Source organism: Uloborus diversus, chromosome 5, assembly GCF_026930045.1.
Source record: "Uloborus diversus isolate 005 chromosome 5, Udiv.v.3.1, whole genome shotgun sequence".
In the NCBI taxonomy this organism is placed as follows: domain Eukaryota; kingdom Metazoa; phylum Arthropoda; class Arachnida; order Araneae; family Uloboridae; genus Uloborus; species Uloborus diversus.
In genome coordinates, this window is record NC_072735.1 from 4,670,277 (window position 1) to 4,695,488 (window position 25,212).

A 25,212-nucleotide genomic window follows, 5' to 3' on the forward strand; every position below is an offset into this window, starting at 1 on the left:
TGTACGCCAAGTATAAGGTATTGGATGCAGCATGCTTTAAAATCCCTGAGGCGGAACAGGATATAGTTTGAAAAAACTTCTTCAATGCGAAGAAAAGTTCCATTGAGAAAAAAAAAATCGAATAGATATTCTGAAAAACATCAGAAAATTATCAGCGTTAAAAGTTGCAAAAAAAAAAAAAGTTGAACAAAGTTTTCAGTCCTCTTTCTTTACCAAAAACGGAAAACAAAAATAGTTCAACAATACAGAAAAATGCAATAGTCAAACGAAAAAAAAAAAAAACAACATAAAAAGTACGCAGTGCGTGTAAATTTATGTTCCCTTATATTTTCTCTAGAACCGCACAGAAGTCACGAGAAACAACAATTCTACGGTCAAATGCAAAGTAGTTCAACACCGCATTATTATTTTTCTTTTTAAATGCTATTGGAACTTCGCACGTTCAGCAACGCGTAGAAATTTTGAAAGCAAGCATTTTTGCCACTTTTAGAGCTCACGCGCTGTTATACGGGGACATAAGCTGAATTTCCATGCATTCATTCATATATCTACGCTCATTTTGCATACATATATCTGAACGGAGTGCTTTCACCATGAAAAGAAAAGCACTCCTGCTTAAGTTTCATATCATGTACTCGGCGTTATTCTTTGAAATTTAAAATGAAATACTTTCTCGCAGAAAAGAGAGTGAGCTAGTAAAAACTTTTGGGGTTAGAAAAAAAAAAGAGTTTTTTTTTTTTTTTTAGGGATTTTTCTTTAGTTTCATTTTAAATGATATTGATAACAATTAGCAATCATGAGCGAAGCACATGTAAAATTTAACAGACATTTAATTAAATCCTAGTGTGTTTTTTTTTCTTTTTTTTTTTGAGCAATCACGATTGCTTATTGCTTTCATTTGACTGTTTTGATGTGCTATCATTTTATTTTCCCGCCAGCACCCTCTGCAGCGACACCGTCGACCGGCTCTTCACGATGCTGCTCCTATAGCGAAAGCCATCTCCAGGTTGCGTCAATATCCTACATTTACACGCATACATACACGCACGTACAAATAAACACATACACATACATACATCTACACACATACACAAAAAATGCACGCATACATACATACACCTACACATACACACACAACTACCCACACACTCATGCCTGCACACAGACACAAACACACACGCCTATATACACACATACACACTCGTGATTGCGAAAAACATAATTTGAATTCCAGATGAAAAAAATCAATTTTTTTTTTTTAATTTTATTGCGTAGGGTAGCTACAAGAATAAATTTAGTTTTGCCTAATTGGATATTTTAAATAACATATTTGCTTCATTGTTTTATGCATTTATATACGTACGTTTCGTATGTGAAGATATTTTAGTTGTGATAAATATGCTTTATTTAAGTTTTAGATAAATTTTTCGAAGTGTAATTTTAAATAAATTAACTTTTACATACTGGGTAAAATGATTGAGAATTTTTAAAGTCTAACATTTAATCAAGAATCAGACTCCCTTTTTTTTTTCAGTTCAACTGAAACGTTTTTAAATTCAAAATTTTAAATTCGTATAAAGAGTGGATATGCTTCAGCAATTGAACACAAATAATTATTCAATAACATTAAACATATAATACTAAAAGGAAATCTTCTAGTTTTCAGAAACTGGAAACTGTTTTGGCTCCCATCAAATTAAGTGAAATAAAGATACAATTTCAAGTTACTCTGATTGGAAAAAATAAGAAATGAGGACAACTTAATCGAAGAACTTTATGCTTTTAGGTCGCCTCTCGCTTAATTACAGCTGCCGCTCTTTTATGCATAAAATCCACAAATTTTCGCAACACTTTTTTTGTTATTTCACGGTGCCAAACTTCACTTACTCTTTCTTTCAACTTTTTTCATACATTTGCACTAAACTTGCGATACCTTTAGCAAGAAATTTAAGCATAAGTTTATAAATATATTTCAAAAGGTATTTCTATTCAAAGAACAATTACTATAAAAAAAGAAAAAAAGTTATTACTTGCGAGAGAATAAATACATGTAATAAATAAATTTTGCGAAACATATATTCTACGAAAGATCTCTTCAACCAAATCAGTTTTATATATAATTTATAATGTCGTAAAAAACTGCTTTATCCGGTAAATTTGGAAGCAAAATGTCCCTTCTCAATGATGTACACCCATAATTTAACTGTTTAAGATCGGCTCCGGCCCATCCCGGCTTTGTAGCTTGCATCCGAGTCCGACCCATAGCGGCTCACTTAATATTCAGCAAAATTTGGAGTTTCATTCGGCAAGTAGATAATTTCTGCTCTCCCAAAAGTTAATGTTCGGCGTGCACCTGAAAACGAGTGTAAATTATTACAAGTGATTTTTCTGCCTTTTCAACGAGAAAAAAAAATAGTAGATCAATAATTTAAACGAATAATCTGGTGGTTTCCTTCAGTCAAAAGTACTACTTTTAGTCATTGAAATGGATAGAATGAGCAAAAAAAAATTACATGGACCCAGGAAATACTTTCATTTTCCTAACAGTTTTTTCTTAATTAATTTTTTTAAATGTCTGAATTTTCAAACAAGGAGTGTTCTTTATGACGTCACAAATGATGCAATTTGGGGCATCTTTCTACTACGTTTCCACGTTATAATAATCAAGCTGCGAATTAAAATTGCGCTCTACGCTTGCTACCAACCATACCGTTGCCAATACACTGGTGAGTAAAGATGCGAATTAAATATTTTGTTCTGTGAATGGCATTTCATCATTTGTGATGTCACACGGCAGAAGTGTAAACAATGAAAGCGCAACGATTTAAGTATTTTTTTTTAAATATTAAACTTAAATAAATTATTTAAAAATGGTCAGATCCTATGTTTTTAAGCATGCTCTTTCAGAAAAAAATACTTTTAAAATTTTGGAAACGACCCCATTCTTACTTCTTCCTTACATTTAATTGAGCTTAATAAGTATATAATGGAGTTAAATTTTATGATTTTTTTTATACCACTATCGTTTCTTTAACTGTAATTTTCGCGCGTTCATTCGACATGATTTTTTTTTTTTTTTTTTTTTTTTTACGTATGACAAAAATGTATTTTAAAAGCTTCTTTCACTCGCTTAGATGCATTGTAGACTTTTAAATTCAGACTATTGAAAATGCACTACAGCAAAAGTGTCACAAATGCTTATTACTCAAATCAATCAAAAACGTGAAGTCTTTATTGTTAAACAGGACCAACGGTTCACGAAATTTCATATTTTCAAAACTTTTGTACAAGGTATCAAAGAAGAAATATTTGCTTCAATCATCAAAATTCGGCACGGAATTTAAATAGAATGTGTTCTAGAGATGGAATAAAATCAAAATACTATAGATGACAATTCTTTTCGTTTTCCGCTATCAAAATATCTGCTCACGTACCGAGCATGAGTCGAAAAGTTTTTAGGCTTCTAATCTTTTTCCATTCAGCAGTTCACACTTAGCTATTCCAGTTCGCAGGTACTGGAAAGGGATTCTATTTTGTATTCTTGGGTCGTATGAAATCAATGTGCACCCATTTCGCTAGAAATGTTGAACTGGTGCAAGCTAAAAGTTCTAGGAAGGATATTTTAGTATCGTGTGCAACACACACAAGAAAGTTTGTTTCTAAATTTATATCTTACGTATTGAGATAGATATCTTACGTTAAAAAAAAGGTTAGGAGTTACATGGAACTTCTCATCAAGAGTTTTTTCTCCGGATATATCAACATTACTCTTGCATTTAGCGTTTAGTTAGCTAATATTTCAAAAATATGAACAAAAAAAAAGCTTTGCTTTTAAGGTATGTGCCTACCCTTAAAATCCTCGTTTTGGTGAATATATATATATGGTTAGAAGATATTTTTTGGAATAAAAAAACAAAGTTCCATAGTTTAAATGCAGGGTTCTAGTTAAGGTCGCTGTGAAGCTACAACACTTAAAATCCAGTACACACACTAAAAATTAATTCAAAATACAGTATTTTTCATGTTGTTATTTTTCAAAAAGCTAGGGTGGGGGTGTACGATAAAAATTATGTCTGAAAACTGACTCGCTAGTACTAAAAGTTTGAACCGCAACTGTGAACACTACAAAAATACGAATCCAATCATAACATAAACTTAAGGAAACCCTGACAGAAACCTATTCATGCAGAAAATGCACGAAAGATTCCTCTCAAATAACGCAATGAATTATATACCATATAAATAAATAAATAAACTCCAGAAGAGTTGCTAGGATGTTTACCTAGCAACGCCGTTTTTTTAATTATGCAGTCCAAAGTGTCGAAAATTAAAGTTTCTGAAAGGGTGAGTAGTTAAAATGCGATGCCAGAAATTGCGAAAGCCACATGAAGATTAATGAAAGAATTTCACCATCTCAAAGAAGCCATTACGAACTTATTTAATTTTCGCAAAGCTCAGGGTTTTTTTTATGTTCTTGTTGTTTCCACTTTATTGGAAGATATTTGTAATTAATGCTAATATGGAAAGATTTGAATTAAGACAGCTTGAGGGAGCCTAATGCAATCATTAGACTAAGATACCCTAGTAATTAGGATTTCGCTTTGACATCGAAATTACTGCTTACTTTCAAGTTTTTCTTTTTTTCTTATTATAAATAATGCGACAAAACATAACAAATTGCTCTCTTTTTTTTTCTTGCTGCATTCAAATTACACTTTAGAAGACTAACTTTTATTAGGCGGCTTTCTTTTTAACTTTAAAAAACTGTTAATGTAAACATTCTCTTCAACGCGTGCCTTCTTTTATATTTTTATAACAATTTCTGGAGAAAGAAAGAAATTATTGGGGAATTTCTTTTTTATATCATTAGATACGATGTTTGTATTTGGTGACTTACCTTCAAATTACGGCACAAGTGGGCAGTTATCTACTGTTTTATCAATTAAACGTCTTAAAATTTATGTTATAAGGAATTTTTTGGAATATAAACTGAAATTCCTTTTCAGGGGTGCCATCCCCCCCCCCCCAAGTTCAATGGCGCAACCCCCCTCCCAAAGAAACTCTCAACCCTCTTTCCCTTTTTTCTATTTTTAAAACAATTTTTTTAATTTACTTTCTTTTTTCAATTTTTTTTTTATTTAAGTTACTTTTTTTAGTTTTTTTATTTAATTTTTTTAAATTTTTCATTTATTTATTTTATATTATTATTGTAATTATTATTTTATTTGAAAAGTTTTGTGCTACGCCAATGACATACACACACAGACACATAAACTAAATAAATAAAGGAAATAAAATATAAACAGAATAAAATAAACAATTTTAATTACTTCGGTGCGCTACTCCATGGCCCGAGCAAAATTTTTACACTTTGCTGTCAACCATGTTTCCAGGTTATGATAATTTGCGCTGTGCGCTATTGACATCGGTGAATGGCATTTCATCGCTTTTGATGCCATGTGCAGAAGCGTAAAAAATGAATTTCAATCTGTGCATCAATTAAAATAATAGTTGAAAATATTAAATTTTTTCAAATTATTTAAAAAATGGTTAAAACTTTTGTTTTTAAGCATGCTCTTTCAGAAAAAAAAATACTTTTGAAATTTCGGAAACGACCCCATTACCGAAATATCTCCTTTCATCCATTTATTTTTAGATTATGAGTAAAAAGCAAAATTGGAAAATTATTACTGCGGTATTTTGGGTCCGTATAAAAGTTGTATGCTTCCAGATATGCAGTAAACATAAGTAAGAATAGAAATAAAAATGTTAGAAATAGTTAAATTCATACAAGTTTTCTCAAATATTCATTTATAAATATGGTCGAATTTCGACCACTGGGCGAACACTAGTATCTTTAAACGAGCAATTCTTGTGGGTATGTATATATATTATATTTCGTATCTCGGAAACGGCTCTAACGATTTGGATGAAATTTTGGATTAAATTGAAGTTTAGTATTCTAAGTTCATCTACATCAGCGTTTTTTCTGTAAAAACACGAATTTTTTACGAAAAAAAGTTTTTTTTAATATAAAGTCTAATTGAGTTCAGCCCTTAAAAAAATTGTGAATTGACACATAAGGCAGACGATTTGCAGCCAAAACAATGAAAATTTCTCCCTTCTCGCTTTAAAATTTTAAACTTGCTTAGAGTTGCCAGGTTTGGCTGATATTAGCCACTTTGGCTAATTTCAATCGCACTTGCGTAAAATCAAATTCAAAAGCATTACGTAAATCGATGTAAAGCGCTTTTTTTTTTTTTTTTTTAAAGGAAAACTATTGCTTGACCGTCTTGTTTTATTTTATTTATTTATCTTCCTTTTAACATCTCAAATAATTTTATAAGTTTTTTTAAATTACGCATCTAAATTTTATTTCGAAAAAACAAGCGTCTTGAAACTGTTTATATTTTGTTAAGACTGTTGTTGTTATAATTTGTTGGTGTGATTTGTGGATCATCAGTTTTTACTTTCTTCTATATCTAATATATAGAAGAAAGTATTGGATTCGTGCAAATTTTCGAATTTCGAATTTTGACGGATTCGAACGTTTTGAAGTGTGCTGAGTCCATTTCGACTGTTTTTGGAAAATGTCTGTCTGTTTGTGTGTGTGTATGTGTGTGTATGTATGTGTGTGTGTATGTGTGTGTGTCACGTCTGTGTATGACCAGTTTTTTGTGGCCGCTCTACAGCAAAAACTACCGCATGAAATCGAACGAAATTTGGTACACATATGTGCCCCTATGTGAACTTGTGCCCATTGGTTTTTGGCGCGAATTCCTCCAAGGGGGGTGGAGCAATGGGACGTTTTTTGAGTTACGCGTGCTTGCTATTCCTCAGGAAGTAACTGGCGGAATCAGACAAAATTTGGTCCATATGTTGCCATTAACAGGAACAGATGCTGATTCAATTTTGGTGTCAATAACTCAAACGGGGGTTGAGCTATAGAACGTTTTTTGTCGTCAATTGTGACTGCTGTATCTCAAGAAATAATGAACAGAATGAAAGAAAAATTTGTCGGCAAGTAGTCCTTAGTGGGTATAAGAGCTGATTTTATTTTGGTGTCAACAGCTAAAAAGGGGGTAGCGCAATCGCCCGTTCTTTTTTTCCATTGTGAGTGCCCTATCTCAAGAAGTAATGCTACGTTCTGGTTGAAATTTGGAATATATGTGAATCCATATGTAAACAGGCTTTGGTTCAATTTTGACGCCAATCGCTCCAAGAGGTGTTGATTTTTTTTTTTTTTTTTTTTTGAATAAAAATAGCTTTATTAATGCAACAATAAGAAAGATAAATCGTAATAGATTGTCGTCTGCGTATTTCTCGTGATTTTAATTGAATGGAAATGATCGGAAATATTATCTCAATGATTTAAAATTTTTAACTGTTGCCGTCTTATGTTTGTTAACAAATAAAATATTTGTAATTAATTCAAGCAAGGCTTTTAAAATAACTTTCAATTTTCGCTCTTTTTTTTGCTTTTGCAATAATTCAGACATTGGGATGGTAGTCAAGTTTTTGCATGTGTAATTTTGTTTTGTTGGGAATATTGCTTCCTCTTCAAGCATGGGGAGGGATCAGGAAAAAAAAGAAAAATATAGAAGAAAGTTTCGTGATGGCCACAACATACTAGTTATGAATAGCATGCTGTATGTAGCATTTTCTGGCGTAAAGTGACCAACTACAATAAAAGTACTTATTCCAAGTGGAAGGAAGTATTGGGTTAAAAACGATTTCACCATAGTAAAATTGGCTCCAAGTTCAAAACCTTTTAATTAATGTCAGGAAAAATGTACATTTTAAACAAAAATGTTACAGATAGCTTAAAGCAAAATGTTGATTTAATTGCATTCATAATCTTTGTTTGGTACTTTAGTGTTATAAGATGGTCGCGGCGCATTTTCAATCCTAGGAATATTTATTATTGCAATATTTGGTCTTAGTTTTGGCAATACCATGCGTTAAATATGTATACGGAACCAACTCAGAGCTTCATTATGTGGATGACTGTGGAGGAGAGGAGGCCTATATTTAGTAGTAGGCTTTTTATAGCTGAAATGATTATTATGCTGATGAAGTGATTACACATGTACTGTCCAAGCACGGATTGTATGTAATTTTCAAACGTCCAGATGAGACGAATCTATCTGAACGCAAAATTTTGATGCGCGTATTCCGCTTATTTGAATGAGAATCTGCTTCTGCAAAAGCTGGCATCGCTAAAAATAATAGATTTGTCCATTTCCGGCTGTAAAACGGATGTTTGTCTTTCCATAAAATCCGTGGTCAGACAGCATATCTCTCGTTTTTCGGAATCATATTCAACGACTGGCGAGAACCTTAATATTTTGTTAACGTGATGCTTTTCAAGTATATTTAAAAAAGTATCGAACCTTAGAAAAAAACAAGAGTACACAAAAAAAAAAAAAAAACTTTTAAAGTCGAGCGAGGCTTGGTCGTCCAGGTACTATCACATTATATAAGGTGCTAACACTTATAGTTGTTTATGAATTAATATCGAATGTCCGCCATAATGTCGCTATGTTAAAATTTCCCAAAGGTTGTTTCTTTTTTTTTTTTTTTTTTTTTTTTGAGAATTAAATACCATTTTGATGTCAGGTCGCCTTCATCATCTGGGTTGCCAGATTTAAGAACAGTAAATACGGGACAGACTTTGAGGAGGGAAAGGGGGGGAGGATATTTTTGAGATTGAGGGCAATTACTGGTTATCTATTTTTAAGGGGTGATAAACTACCATTTAATAGCTTTCGGAAGATTTCTCTCAGTATGTTTATGGGGTGAGCGCAATTTTGGTGGAGCTCTAACTTAAAAAAATGAAGCAAGCAATAGAACAAAGTTCAGGACACAGATCGACGTTGATAGGAACATGTGCTAATTAGTTTTTTACTTGCGTTCGCTGACAGAGAAACGGCGCAATCGAAAAAGATTTTGTTAAATGTGACTACTTAATCTGAAATAGTAACGCAAGGAATCGTGGAACAAAACTTGTTTTTAATGCCATACCAGCTAATCGAGAAATCTGAATATAATTTTAACATACCATTTGCCACTTATCGCCTACATTAATATCTTTTTGTGCAACTAAGCCATTAAGAACTTCCTTCACTGATGAAAACCCATCGTATTGATCATCCACTGATATTTTAATTTCAATATATAACTGTTCTACAATAAATGACTAGCCAGAAAACTGTACTAACTGTACTTAACTGGTCTTAAAACAAAAAGGGGATTCTTATCAGTGAAGACAAACCACTTTTCTCATGCAACTCACAGCTGTTTCAAAAAATTTCTGGTATCCCTCAGTCAGACATAGTATTTTTCTACCGTACCGTCTATAGATGTTTTAAGGTTTTAGCGACGAACGATCCATAAAACTTATCTTCAAATTTGCTCTCTAGCTGTTTTACCGAATTATTCATAATATCATAAAGCTCAGCTGCAGATGTAGATTCATTTTGAAGTATTTTACTGGCAACTTCAAAAACGGAGGACACATTCCTAAGAAAATGGAAAACTAATGCAACCTTATTGGTTTCAGCTGTACTTTTTTCACTTAAAAGCAACAATTTTCTGAGAAGTTTAGGGATGTATTCTTCCTCGCTTATAAAATAATTCATGAGAGCTGGCCAAGATTTAATGAGTTGATCTACTGCAGAAGCTAAACTTAGCCATCGTGTCGGGGTATGCTTTAGGCTTTAGTAGCTCTTTAAACTTTAGGTTAGCAAATTCAAAAAACTCCTTCAGCTCATTCCGTTTAACTGCAGATCTAACAAAATGTGAATAAAGTTTTAAAACAATAGTTTCGACATCAATTTCTAAAGCATGAACAGCATGGCGAAATGCAGTGTTAACTATGTGAGTTAAACACCTTGACTTAGTAAATTTTTGTTTTGCTCTTTAAGTAGGATATATGCTGACCGTTTTGTTTCAAAATCAGCTTTGGTAAATTGTCGGTTCAAAATGCTGAAACTGGCTGTAAGTCCAAGTCTGATTCAATTAATGAGTTAGTCAAGCAGTTCACTATAGAGTCAGTAGTCTAGGAACTTTTTGCTATTTCATTTACTTATTGCTCTTTATTTCACTTTTTGTTTTACTTTATTTTTTCCCCTTAAAAGAATGTCTCGTTTTGTAAAATATTGTTATCAGCAAAAATACGGGACTTTACCCGTCCCGTATGGAAGTCCTCCGGGACGCGGGACAATTTTTCAAAATACGGGACTGTCCCTTGAAATTCGGGACGTCTGGCAACCCTGTTCATCATTCTGCAGTTCATCATCACCTTATACAGTCGAGCTCGCTTAATGGGATAGCCAACTTTCCACGAGAAATTATTCTAATGAGCGGGATATTTCATTAAACGGGATTTAAATGATAGATAACAACGGATTAGTACATTGAAAATGTATTACCTTGAGTGGGATATTCTTTTAACCGATATTCTAATAAGCGGACTTAACTGTCACTAAAATTACTCTTCATACTTGGCTTAGTATTAAATATCTTTAAAAATCAATCCCTTGTACATCAAGAAATGATGAACCGAAGTTCCAGAGCCAAATACCAGAAAGTGTATCGAACTTTGCAATAAAGATAAATGGCGAATCATAAATCGGCAGAAAACTTACAAAAGAAATATTTGATGAAAGAATGTTTCTGGTGTTTTCAACAACATCGCTAAGCACAAAGAAGAACTTCTTTGTTTATGTTGTGTCTTCGGAAAGTACTTCGGCAAAAATGACAAAAGCCGCACCCGCACAAAGTGCGAAACCTCTCTTATCAGTTCGAAATACCGCCCCGAAGTACCGAAGGCCGCGTACTCTAGCATTAAAACTTTTCGATAAAAAGGAAAGTGTTGGCTCAAAATTGCCTTTTGTATCAAAAGATTTTAAGGAGAATGTTTGGAGGGGACCGTTTCTAGGATTCATTTTAAACACAAAGGGAGGAGATTATACTTCTGTTCCGAAGCAGCAAGCAATTTTAACTGTAGATGTTTTGAAAAGTATGATATACTGCGTTCGAAGAGGAAAACGAATTCGAGTTTCGTGAAAACTGCAGAGGAAGATTTTTACAGCTATAACAAAATTAATTTTGTAAATATGTCTATCTCAGCTCCAGAATAACGGAAGTCCAAAAATTGTGAGTGTCCGTTTATTAGTCCACTGTATGTAAAATCTAATTCCGCATTGAGTCATATGAACGCAATTCTTTTAAAAAAAATAATTTGAATTTTGACCTCATGAATTCAAATTATGTTTTTCGCAGTCACGAGCGTATGTGTGTGTGTATGTAGGCATGTGTGTTCATGTGTGTGTGGGGGTGTGTGTGTGTTTGTGTGTAGGGGGTATGTGTATGTGTGTGTAGGCATGTGTGTTTGTGTCTGTGTGCAGGTATGAGAGTGTAGGTAGTTGTGTGTATGAGTGTTTTGTGTGTGGTGGGGAATGTGTATGTGTGTATAGGCATATGTGTTTGTGTCTGTGTGCAGGCATGAGTGTGTGGGCAGTTGTGTGTATGCATGAGTGTGATGAGTGTGTGGATGGTTGTGAGTAGGTGTGTGTATGTGTAGGTGTCTGTATGTATGCGTATGTGTGCATGTATGTGTTTGTGTATGTGTGTGTAGATGTATGTATTTGCGTGTGCGCGCGTGTGTGTGTGTGTATAGTTGTGTATGTATGCGCGTGTGTGTAGCATATGGATGCAACCTGGAGACGGTTTTCACTATAGTCGCAGCATCGTGACGCGGTCGGTCGACGGTGATGCTGCAGAGGGTGCTGGCGGTAAAGTAAAATGATAGGATCTCAAAACAGTCAAATAAAAGCAATAAGCAATCGTGATTGCTCAAAAAAAAAAAAAAAAAACAACTTTGTATTAATTTGCCAGAGCGCGAGTCCCATCCTTTGCATGCACCAGGCGATAGTTTTTCCGGTATCTTGCAAAGTAGCGATTATGTGCTTTACGTTAGTCTGGCTCTGAGGTAAAGATTTATCAAAAATTAAAGCCTTAATCTCAATCTGCTAGATTTTCTAAATAGTAATTTGCATTCTTTAATTGTTACAACTTAACAATTGTTTTTATTTTCGCCTATAATTTTTAAAGGGCATTATCCCTCAAATGTTATGGATAAATGGACATTTTGGGTGTTGTATAAGCTGTTTTTTTTTTCTTTCTTTCTGGCGAAAGCTTAAGCAACATCTATGTAAAAAGAAAGAGAATATCTGAGTATTTATATATGTATATGTATATGTATGTATGTTCCTTATACAAATCAACAGTTTACGTCGCATCTCGACCAAATTTGGCAAAAATTGGAATAAAATATCCATTAAACCTCCATTAAAACACCATTAAACTCCTTAAAATTTTTCTGCATCCGATAAAATTTGCCCGAATGTTTTTGTAGTCGGCACTTTAATTATAATTGCTTTTACCTAATTTCATGCTAAAATGTATGTAAGGCTTCTATTAAAAATTCCTTGTTGATCACGGGCATATTTGAACAATGCTTTCATTAAAATTTGTAGCACGAAAAAAATCATTAAGAAGAAAGATCTCTTACCATTTTTTCTCGATTATGAAGAAATAAAATTCTGGCTTTTCCTTTAAGAGGGCGATTTTGAATTTTTCTTTCTTTTTTTTTTCGTTTAAGCCCGATTGTTGAACAAGCGACACTTGACATAACTTTATTTTTCGAAGTAGACCGTGCAAAGTCGGGCGGCGCAGCAAGTAATAAAATAAAGTAATAAGTCGAAGCTTGAAGATTCGAACATTTAAAATAAAGAACGTTAGATATCTCTTAAGCCATTAAGCAAATTTAGATTGCATATCGATGCGTATAAAATATGCATTAGTATAAATTCCCTTTTGACAAGTCCCTGTAAATGAGATTGGTTTCCTGTAATATCTTCTGGAAATCTTTTTATTTTCCATTTTCACTTTCAGCAGAATTCAACAATGTAGGAGGTAGTTTCGGAAGCGATTGCTGCTGTGCAGAGCAATAAAGACGAGAAATTGATCCTGACAAATTTATGACGAAATTAATCCCGATCTCAAATTGTATCCGCTTCGTCTATTTGCCTTACTGAATCACTGCAGTTTTGGAAAAGAGTTCAAAGCTTAAGACGAGGATAGGGAGTCGTTAATCATACGTAATGAGGGTTAGGGACTGAGTTTTAAATTGGAAATTGTGATTTAGATGTGGCGAAAGAAGAAAGGGAACAGATTTTAAGGATATTTTCCAAACAAATAAGAGTTATGTCATATGTGCAAGATAATTCAAAATAAATGATATGGTTTTTAGGTTTTCTAATGTTTTATTTTTTGAGTAATCACGATTGCTTATTGCTTTCATTTGACTGTTTTGATGTGCTATCATTTTGTTTTCCCACCAGCAGCCTCTGCAGCATCACCGTCGACCGGCTCCTCACGATGCTGCTCCTCTAGCGAAAACCGTCTCCAGGTTGCGTCAATATCCTACACTTACACGCATACATACACGAAAGTACACACACACACAAACAAACACATACATACACCTACACATACATACACAAACACATAAACACACAACTACCCACACACTCATGCCTGCACACAGACACAAACACATATGCCTACACACACATACACATTCCCCCCCCTCCCCCCACACAAAAACTCATACACACAACTACCCACATACTCATACCTGCACACAGGCACAAACACACATGCCTTCACACATACACATATCCCGTACACACAAACACACATACCCCCCACACACATAGACACACACGCCTACGTACACACACACACTCGTGATTGCGAAAAACATAATTTGAATTCCAGAGGTCAAAATTCGAATTAATTTTTCTTTTTTTCTATTTATTTTTTTTTTAAATTCAACATTGAATTTCTTCTCTTGCTTCAAAATTTTGAAAATAAAGATTAATTAGTTCAAAGTGAAGCAGTACACACTAAAACAACGAATAAAATAGTTATTCAATCTTTATTTTGAAATGGTAACCTTTAGTATGAATTCTCTGAAAATATGCATGTCGAACCTTTGCAGCGGCACCAAAGAGTGTACAAACGGGAATGTCAACTGTATCATAACGGACAGCGGTTTCAAATTATTAGAGATTTTCCTAACTTGGGAGTACACAGTAACATCCGTTCTAAATATTTGTCTCGCGTGTATTTTATAAAAACTTAGTGTCGAAAGGAAGTGGTTTTGTATTGTAAAATAATTAGGAAATTTTAAGGTAAATAGTTTTGTAAAATTGAGTGTGTACAGTACCGAGAAAAGTTTGCCGTAAAATTCACTACAAAAAGTAAACCATTCTGTTGCCAACTGGTACACCACATGACTTGCGTTGCAATGCATATAATTCACCTCTCCCCCTTTTCTTTGCACATTGAGAAGGTACAGGGGTGTGAAATTTATTAGACTCAAGAAGCAAAAAACAGGAAAATCCAAGATTCCAATTAAAAAAACCTATGTATCCTTTCTAAGAGCCTAATTCTGTTTTACCAGAATAGTCAAAGAACTATGCATTATTTCCCCGCAAAATTTTCCGTTTTACTTGAGTTTCCTTTCCCTGGCAATACTGAGTCTTATCAGGTAACACCCACCATTAGGTTCTGTTGCTGTTTCCAATACTTTCTGCATCTATGACTGGTGTAAAGTATTTTTTCGTGTGTTTTTACACAAGGATCAACAAAATAACAACTTTATAAACTATTTTGTGTTGCAACTAGATTTCAGTGAACGGTTTTATTTTTCGTTTTTACGTTTTCCCCTTCAAACGTCGATTTTAGTGAATTTTATGAAATGGATAAGCTGTCTGACCTCTCAGCACACAAGAAAAAGCATATGTTAGGCCAAAATACGTTTTCACAAAGAGAAATGACAAAAAAACTTAAGATTTCTCGTAATACTGTCAGCGGAATCAAAGTTTCTGTCAAAGAAAACATACCAATCGTCACAAAAAAGATGAGAAAATGAGACAGAAAACACAAAGTGTCTCCAAGGATGGAAGGAAAACTCATACTCCATTCGGATAGTCAAGACCAACAGAAAAGCAACTAGTCAAGACCCTGCTAACAGCCTGAAGCATTATGGTGTAGAGGTGGACCCCTCTTTGGTCCGGTCACGACTCATCGCTAACAGGATGCCTGCTCGAAGGCTACTCAGGAAGGCCAGAATCACCCCTGCTATGGCATAGAAAAGAATTCAGTGGGCAAAAAATGTTCAAGAGATGTTCAAGGGACCACTGAACACTTTGCCATGGGTGGGGTGATTTTGGCCTTCCTGCTTGGCCTTCGAGCAGGCATCCCAGTGGCGATGAGTCGTCGCCGGACCAATGATGGGTCCACTTCCACACCATAATGCTTCAGGCTGTTAGCAAGGTCTTTACTAGTTGCTTTTCTGTTGGCTTTGACCATCCGAATAAGTTTCCCTTCCATCCTTGGAGACACTTTGTGTCTTCTGTCTCATTTTCTCATCTTTTTTTGGGACGATTGGTATGTTTTCTTCAACGGAAACATTGATTCATCAAGGTCTTTACTAGTTGCTCTCTTCTTGGCCTTGACAATCCGAATAAGTCTTCATTCCATCCTTGGCGACATTTGGTCACTCAGTCCCATTTTAACAGCCACTTTGGGACAATTGGCTGTTTTTTTTTTTTGACAGAAACATTGATTCTGCTGAAAGTTTTTCAAAAAATATTAAGTTATTTCCGCATTTTTCTTTGTGAAAAAGTATTTTGGTCTAATATTTACATAATATATGCTTTCTTACGCGGTGAAGACGCGGTCAGACAGCTTACTCATTTCATAAAATCCACCAAAATCGTTGTTCGAAGGGGAAAATGTAAAAACGAACACTAAAAAACGGTTTCCTGAAACCAGTATGTGACACTAATTCATTTACAAACTTGTTGTTTCGGTTGTTCTAGTACAAAATCATGCAAAAACTACTTCACACCACACACAGCTGCAAAAATACTTTTTGAAACAGCAAGAGAACATAATGCCGGGTGATATCAGATAAGAAGGTTCCAGGGAAGAGAAACGCAAGTAAAACACGAAATTTTTCAGGAAACTAATGTGTGTTACTTTAACTATTCATAAAAAAACATAATTAGTCTTTTAGAAAGGATCTAGAGATTATTTTTAAACCGGAATCTTCGATTTTCCGGTTTTTCGCTCCTTGAGTCTAATAAATTTCTAGAGACGGTAAGTTCGAATCCCGCTCCTTGTAGCTCGTTCTTTGTAATCAGCGCAAATATCTACAGCATTTTTTTTATTTTTTTTTTACCGTAAAATTGTTAAATTGTACAGTAAAATGTATGAGAAAAGTATGGGCAACAGGAACACCAATACTTTCTACCGTAAACTATAAGGATTTTTATCACAGTGCTTTGGTGTAATGGATATTTTGGGTATAGTAAAATTTACGGGAAAAAGTGGTGGCAACTTATGTGCCAGTACTTTTTACTGTAAAACTTCAGATTTTTTTTTAGTGGTAATGTAGTGTTCTTTGGTGTCATGGATATTTTTGGTACAGTAAATTTTTGAGGGGAACAGTACTGGCAAATTAGATGCCAGTACTTTTACCATAATATTTCAGATTTTTCTTTTATAGTGTGTATGTAGTGTGCTTTGGTGTGATGGATATTTCAATCGCGCTAAGTGCAAAAGCCGTATCTGCAGTTGAGTTCAAAATGAGAAATTGCCGTTGAAATGTATGCGGCTAAACGTATTTGATTTATATGGCTTTTTTTTTTTACAATTTAAGGGGTCATAGTACCTTTCGATTTTTTTTTTAAATTTAAGTAAATTTTATATTTTTTTGAAACCATAACATGCATACTTATTTCTTAATCAATAATTTATTTTCAAAATTTAAAAATATTGCCTACTTTTTTTAAAAATTCAAAAAATTGAAGAAATTTCCAAATTTTTGAAATCCCTAAGGCTTTTTTATTTTTGCACTAATTGAAAATTTTTTTTCGCTAAACGATCACTATAATCATCTCTAAAAATCTGTGCATTCATTTGCTTATGAGTTTATTAGAAAATTTTCTGTGATTAATTATGTAAAAGATCAAAGTTCATTAAAAAAAATTGATTTTTAAGGTTTAACATGCTCTAAACATTTGAGTAATTTATAAAATGCTTATCCAATGCACAGTTTTGTCAGATATGTTATCCCAATTGCAAAAAGCATTACTTTCAAGCTGTATCTTTAATAGAAAAAAATCCTTAGGGATTCTAGTGACATGAAAACACAAAAATACCATCATCGAGAAAAAGCAGTTAAAAGTTTTTCTTTTGCATAAGAATACGGAGGGAGCATGGCCTAAAACCACTCATAAATTTTCAAATATTTGAACTAAAGCAATGAAACTTTTTCCCTGTGTTCAGAATAGTTTTTAGCTTTGAAATTAGCAATATTTTTTTTTAAATTGTTTCATCATTTTTGAGGTACCGTAACCCCTTAAAAAAAATCCCCACTGACAAATGACCGTAAAACATTGTATAAAGGTGCAATATGTGACAAAGAACCACCTGGTGATCGTAACTCAATTTTGACAAAAAGTTCAGATACGACTTTTGTGCTTAGCACGGCAGGTTTTTAGCACAGTAAAATTTAGTGGGAAAAGTACTGGCAACTTCGATACCAGTACTTTGTACCGTGAAATTTCAGGATTTTTTCTTTTTACTGGTAATGCAGTGTGCTTTGGCGTCATGGATATTTTTAGTACATTAAATTTTTGAGGGGAACTGAACTGGCAAATTAAATGCCAGTACTTTTGCCATACTATTTCAGATTTTTTTTATTGTGTGCTTTGGTGTGATGAAGATTTCTGTTGTGCTAAGTGCAAAAGTTGTATCTGCAGCTGAGTTCAAAATGAGAAATTGCCGTTTAAAGCTGTGCGGCTAAATGTATTTGATTTATATGGCATTTTTTTAGAATTAAAAAAAAAAATCCCACTGACAAATGACTATAAAACATTGTACCCAACACATATTGCACCTTTAGGTACAATATTGTAACGGATCCGGCGCGACTTCCAACTTTCTTGAAAGGTCGACACAGTTCTTGATTAAAAGCACAGGAAATTTATTTACACTATGTACAGGAAAGATCGGTAACAACTGCTAAATTAATCATCAGCAATTAAGCAAATATCAATCAACACCGTAAACTCAACGGTTACACACGTATTTACATCCAAATACGTAAAACAACACAGCAAAATGCCTCGCAATAAACAGAGCTAATACACTCTCAGTACAAATTCTCAATCGAAACTAACTTTTTATCACGCGGGACGCTTTTATAAACATCGAAAAGAGATCTCTCAACTATCCAGAAAATGCTACACCGTTCCACACTTTCTTATTTCTTTTCATTCATTTTATCAATAAAAAAAAGAATAGGGGGATCGTATACTTCAGCCGAATGTATAGGGGCTGTATATTCATTACGGGAAACTATTTACAGGTTATTTTACTACAATAATTACTATTTACAGAATTTGTAACAATATGTGTCAAAGAACCACCTGGTGACCGTAACTCAATTTTGATAAAAAGTAAAGATACGACTTGTATCTGAACTTTTGTATTTAGCACGGCAGGTTTTTGACAGAGTAAAATTTAGTAGAAAAAGTACTGGCAACTTAGATACCAGTACTCTGTACCGTAAAATTTCAGGATTTTTTTTTTTCGTTGTGTATTTTTCCATTGTGTGCTTTATCTTGATGGATATTTTGCAGGAACCAATCGCAAAAATTAATATATAGCGTTTTTTTTTCTTCCTAGAGCCCTATGGTCAGGTACCACCCCGCATTACCTACACCGCATCACGTGTCCAAGTGGAAAGCGGAGAAAGTGTGATGCTCCCGTGTGCAGGTCAAGCGTTTCCGCTCCCCACGTACCGTTGGCACAGGAAAGATGGCGGCATTTCTGAAATACCAGTACGTCTAGGACATCGAAGAGAAATGATTGGGGGAAACCTAGTCTTGCGCAGCGCTGAAATACGAGATAGTGGAAGGTACGTTTGCGTGCTAGCCAGCTCTGGTAGTGAAGACAAAGCGGAAACCGAATTAATCGTGACAGGTAAGATATCGTGTGTTCTAGGACACAGTCATTTCCTTCCTTGGTATTATGTCCTTGGAGAGATGTTAAGTTCTCTCGCATTTGAGTCTTGTCTGGTGTCATTAGGAGTCTCGTTTGGGGAGCAAATGAAAGTTATAAGATGTGTTTAGTTAAGCTAATTGCAAACGTATGTAAAAGATATCTTACTGGTTCCTTACTTTAGAACTATACTTTAGAACACGAAATCCCTTTTGCAAAAATGAGCTGACACGGAATGCTATGCCGTTAGAATTATGTTTTTCCATTTCTCAACATTCAAATTCGTGAAAAGGAACTGAATTCCAGCTAATACCTTGTCAGACAAAATTTACTAAGAAGTAAACGAAACAAAGAGTACAATTGATTAATCCATAGTTTGCATATCTTCTTTAAATCATATATATATATATATATATATATATATATATATATATATATATATATATATATATATATATATATATATATATATATATATATATATATATATATATATATATATATATATATATATATATATATATATATATATATATATATATATATATATATATATATATATATATATATTGTAAAAGAAGTAACGAATGAAATTGTAACGAAATGAAAATGTTTAAGCTTCGTTTAAGTAGTTTTTGAATCTGCATAAAATTGCTGGTGTATTTTTAGAAAGGTAATATTAGGAAGCTTTGAACTTTTTTGCTACTTTTAACTCCGGTTTCTTACCGTAGTTATCTAAGAAAAAAGAATTAGTGTTCAATAGTTATGTACTATTAATGCTTGCTAGAATATATAAATATGATTTATTCCCAGAATTTTACAAAAGAAACTGCTGAAAAGAAAAGAAAAGAAAAGTAAACGTGACGAGAAAATAAATAAATAAATAAATACAGTTTTGGACTATCAAAATTCGATACCATTTTTTAACCGACGAAAAAACGGAGGAGGTTCTCAATTCGACACGTATATTTTTTTTTAATGTATGACCACGCATAACTTTTTACAGAACAGTCTGATTTTGATAATTCTTTTTTTATTGGAAAGGGGGAAATACCCCGAAGGTGGTCCCATAAAATTTTGAAAAAAAAATTCCTACCCTAAGGGTGGGAAAAGGGGGAGATTTGTTGTTCACTCACAGATTTTTTTATATATGACCACACATGACTTTTTACAGAATAGTCCGATTTAGAATATTCTTTTTTTTTATTGGAAAGGGTATAGCCTGAAGTTGTTCCTATATAAATTTGAGGGAAAAAATCCTACCCTAAGGGTGGGGAAAGGGGGGCGATTAGTAGTTCACTCTAAGATTTTTTGATGCTGAATTGGGTATAACAAAAAAAAAAAAAAAAACCTCACGATGAATGAGATGCAGACTTGTATGTCTCTCGTGTGTACTGTCTTGAGCAGGTAAACGACAGTATCTGCAGAAATGAGTTTTCGAGATATTTGAAGAATTGTGCGCTGGATTCAGTACTATCAACTGGGAAATGTTGGAATTATATTTTTTTTAGCGGAAACCAAATAAGTTAGTTTGTACAACAAAGCTAACGTACAAACAAGGATGACAAAATGCAAAAAAAAAAAAAAAAAAAAAAAGATAAAATTGCAGTTATAGCCCTTTACCTGCACACGGCAGTGTAGACCTCTCAATCTCTGGTACTTGTGATTAGGGTTAGTTTTCAGTGCCAGTCGTCAAACATTTTTTATATTCAGGATTTGTATGAAAAAATAGGGCGAAGTTTAGTGATGGTGACATACTATTTTTAACCGACGAAAAAACGGAGGAGGTTCTCAAGTCGATACGTATATATATATATATATATATTTAATGTATGACCACACAAAACTTTTTACAGAATAGTCCGATTTTGAATATTCTTTTTTTATTAGAAAGGGTATAGCCTGAAGTAATTCCCCTATAAATTTGAGGGAAAAATTCCTACCCTAAGGGGGGGGGAGAGGGGGTGATTAGTTGTTCACTCCAAGATTTTTTGATTCTAAGTTGGGTATTACAAAAAAAAAAAAAAAGCTCACAATGAATGAGCATCAGATCTGTATGTCTCTCGTGTGTACTGCCGTGGGCATGTAAGCGGCAGTATCTGCAGAAATGAGTTTTCGAGATATTTGAAGAAATGTGTGTTGGATTCAGTAGTACTAACAATAAGAAAATGTTGGAGTTATATATTTTTTTCAGCGGAAACCAAATAAGTTAGCTTGTACAACAAAGCTAACGTACAATAGATGACAAAATGCAAAAAAAAAAAAAGAAATGAAAAAAAAAATGCAGTTACTGCCTTTGACCTGCCCACGGCAGTGTAGACCTCTCAATCTCTGGTATTTGTAATTGTTGCAGCCAAATAATCTATGTGTGCTTCTTCAGGATTGGGGCTAACCCGAGCCGCAATACAGTCTCTATAATACTTATCTCCTACTAGTAACATATAATCTACGTCACTTTTGCACCAATCATTAGGATTGATCAAAGAAAATGCCACAATAGCAACAGTTGCAATCCCTGTGCATTGTCGACCACGTGACTGTGGACTAAATCGTTCATTGCCCTGATGAAAGGACCCATGTAGTATAGATACATTGTTTTGCAAGACAGTATAGTTATAGTTATTAACAGTTGACCGTTCAACAATTGGTTCTTCACTGTCATGAACATGCGCGGGTTCGTCAGCAATTTGTGTTATCGTAGAAATATCGATCACATTAGGAAAATGCACACGAACATCTTCATACAGTGCATTATTCTTTAGGAGCCACTGCAATGCCACTTGAAGTTTACCTATATCAATTGAAACTCCCTAGAATGCAGGGCTGTGGAGTCGGAGTCGGAGTCGAAGAGTCGGAGTCGGACTGATTTTGGAATAAAGGAGTCGGAGTCGGAGTCGTTGGAAAACATGCCGACTCCGACTCCGACTCCGGGCTTCTTTTTTTCTTTCCTTTTCACTGACTCTCCTTGCATTTTTTAAAAATTGATTACCAATTGGTTCGATTACATGTATAAAAAGATACTAATGAGAAAATAACTGCCATTATGGCAATCAGCTAGCTTGAATGCTTACCGAACTTTCTGTAGCCGTCCCCTAGTTTGCTTGCTTTTTAACTTAACTAATAGCAACTGGCAGCAAACGGTTTTGTTGAATAACATTTTCAAGTAATCACTTTCAAATAAAAATAGAAATATAGTGTTTTGTTCTATCTCAGTTTAAAATAGTAAAAGAAACGTAACAAATTAGTAAGTCGACGCCTGTAGCTAAGGTTGAAACGTTTAAGTGTGATCGGCAAATTCAAAGAAGTTCTGGCTCGAAAGCACGAATCCAAAAGATTCGATGAAATAATCTAATGTTTTTTTCTTTATTAAAACTATTTCTGTAAGCTTGGTTCTCACTAAAAAGTATGGAACAAAATAAGTGTAAAAAATTTCTTGATTACAACACTCAAGAATTGCAGTTAAATCTTAAAATCTTCATATTTAGGTTAGTTCTAAAGCAGCCAATAAAATTTAAATTAAAAATTTAGCGAAGAAGAAATATAGGTATAGTAAAAGCTATTCGTACAAATTTGTATACCGCCGCGTTTTGTGTAAAATTAGCTCCTGACGCATATGTGCCCTATTTTCGTTGAAATTTTATTGATGAAATATAATTTAAAATATATTCGTGAAAATTTTCAGAATTAAAGTATTTATATTTTTTATAAACTCTGAAATTAACTTTGGGTGTCATCTACTAGATGGATGTCACCAGGGGCAAACCACTCCCTCTCAAGAACTTGGATTTAGAAAAAAAGTTTTTTTTCTCTCAAGTTACAGCTTTCAAAAATTGAAAGCACACGATTTGATCAATATATATTTGTTAAACATTAAAGGGGGGCAAATTACAGATAATCATTTTCAAAATTTTTAAAAGGGATTTTTAAGTCATCTCACTTTTTAACTCGTAACTATTGGAAAGTTTGATTTTTAAAATGAATTTCTAACGTTGTATGACGTCTTGGGTTTACAATAAAAAACAAAATGCTAAATTTTCATAAAAAGGAATTAATATTTCAATCCCTGTTAAGAGGTTTCCCCCTTCCCTTGAATGGAGAGAGGGAGTTTAAAAAATACAATTAAAAAAATTTAAAAAAAAATCCGGAGTCGGAGTCGGAGTTGGAGTCGGAGTCGGGCGTTTCAAAATCCAGGAGTCGGGGTCGGGGTCGGAGTCGGCCATTTTCCTTCCGACTCCGCAGCCCTGCTAGAATGTTCTAAATTTTCACGACTTTCTACTACGAGCACTAATCCAGTTTGATTAGGTTCAAGCGGAAGTTGTTCCGCCAGCTCGACCACATCCTGAGCAAAAAGGATTGCCTGCCCTTTGCACCAGTCTTGGCTCAAACGATTTTGAACTTTTATTATTTTAAGAAATGGCACTACTCTGCAAATAAAACGTTTCTCAATTTCCGATAACTCATCAATTTCTGTAGGTATTGCAGCTACCGACATTTTGTTCCAATAGGCCTGGGGTGGAGTTTTATGTTTTTTAATATTGTTTGAGCATCGTGAACAAGTAATTATATTACCTAAAGCTACCAGTTCGTTAGGCAAAATAGAGCCTAAATTTTTAGTTTGCAATTTCCTACGTTGCTGAGGATACAATTTTTTTTTGCATATTGAACACGACAAGTCAGCATAAACATTAATTGATTTCTTAAAGTTTTCTGCGTTACACTGGTTTCTTCGCTCGCGAGCTACTTGTCGCATGGCGCTCAGACGATTAGTTCTCTCCTCGGAAGATTCGTGAAGTACCACCATTGCTGAACAGTTACGAGCAGCATCCAAACGCAGCATACGTTCGTCCTCAATTTCATTTGAAAGTCGCTCTCTTATCAGATCTAAACAATGAGCGCGTTGCTCTTCACTCTCATTTGAAAGTCGCTCTCTTATCAGATCTAAACAATGAGCGCGTTGCTCTTCACTCTCATTTGAAAGTCGCTCTCTTATCATATCTAAACGACGAGCGCGCTGCTTATCACCTTCTTGCAATAACCTATCGTTATTGTAGCTTCTCATTCTCGACAGTCTTTCCTCGCGCTGACCTAAACTCTCCTGTGAACGTGTTAATGTAATTCTCTTTCTGTTTGCTTCCAACCTTTTTTCTTTCTCATTAATAAATTCTTCTAAACATCTTTTCCTCATCCGAGCAGCATTTTTTGTAGGCCTACCCATGTTAGTATATAAAGCCTGCTTTTTTAAAATCATTTATGTAACACAACAGATAATTATTAAAATACGATTATATATATATATATATATATATATATATATATATATATATATATATATATATATATATATATATATATATATATATATATATATTTATATATATATATATATATATATATATATATATATATATATATATATATATATATATATATATATATATATATTTATATATATATATATATATATATATATATATATATATATATATATATATATATATATATATATATGTTAATAGCTAAAGTAAGGTAGGTAGCTATTTTAAAAGTAATCAAAAATATAAGCATACAGATTATAGCCACATTAGTAGCTTATAGCCACAAAAAATTATAAAATAAAAACTTTTTAACAAAAAAATTGAACCGCCGAAAAAACTGAAAAGCAAAAAATAATAAACCATTTTAATTAAACCTTAATAACTAAGTTCCTAAACTGATGTAAGTATACCTAAGTATATATGTTTGTAATAATTTAGAGTTTTTAATTAACCTTAATAACTCAGTTCTTAAATTAATGTAAGTATACCTAAGTAGTTTTGAGTCGGTGCCAAACAATAAATAAACAAAGATCCCTAAATTACCTAAATTTAAAGAAATAACCAAATAAAATTGGCAATGTAATGTGAAATGTCCGGCGATAAACATAAATGTTTCAAAAAATGCTCCCTCCACACGCCATCATTAAATCATGAATACTAGTAGATCGTATACAACAAAAAGTACCTCTCGTTGGAGCTTTGAAACCTTTGGGACCTCGCATGAGAGAGGCAAACAACCAGTGAGAAA

The 25,212-nt window shown here is 33.6% G+C and overlaps 1 protein-coding gene across 1 annotated transcript in view; it reads left to right on the forward strand.

Moving 5' to 3' along the window:
- LOC129222352 (cell adhesion molecule DSCAML1-like) overlaps positions 1-25,212 on the forward strand; it is a 151,641-nt gene that overhangs the window by 20,785 nt on the left and 105,644 nt on the right. The window contains exon 3 of the mRNA XM_054856847.1: positions 18,835-19,131. Coding sequence (XP_054712822.1) covers positions 18,835-19,131 — 297 coding nt within the window. The remainder of the gene's footprint in view (positions 1-18,834; positions 19,132-25,212) is intronic.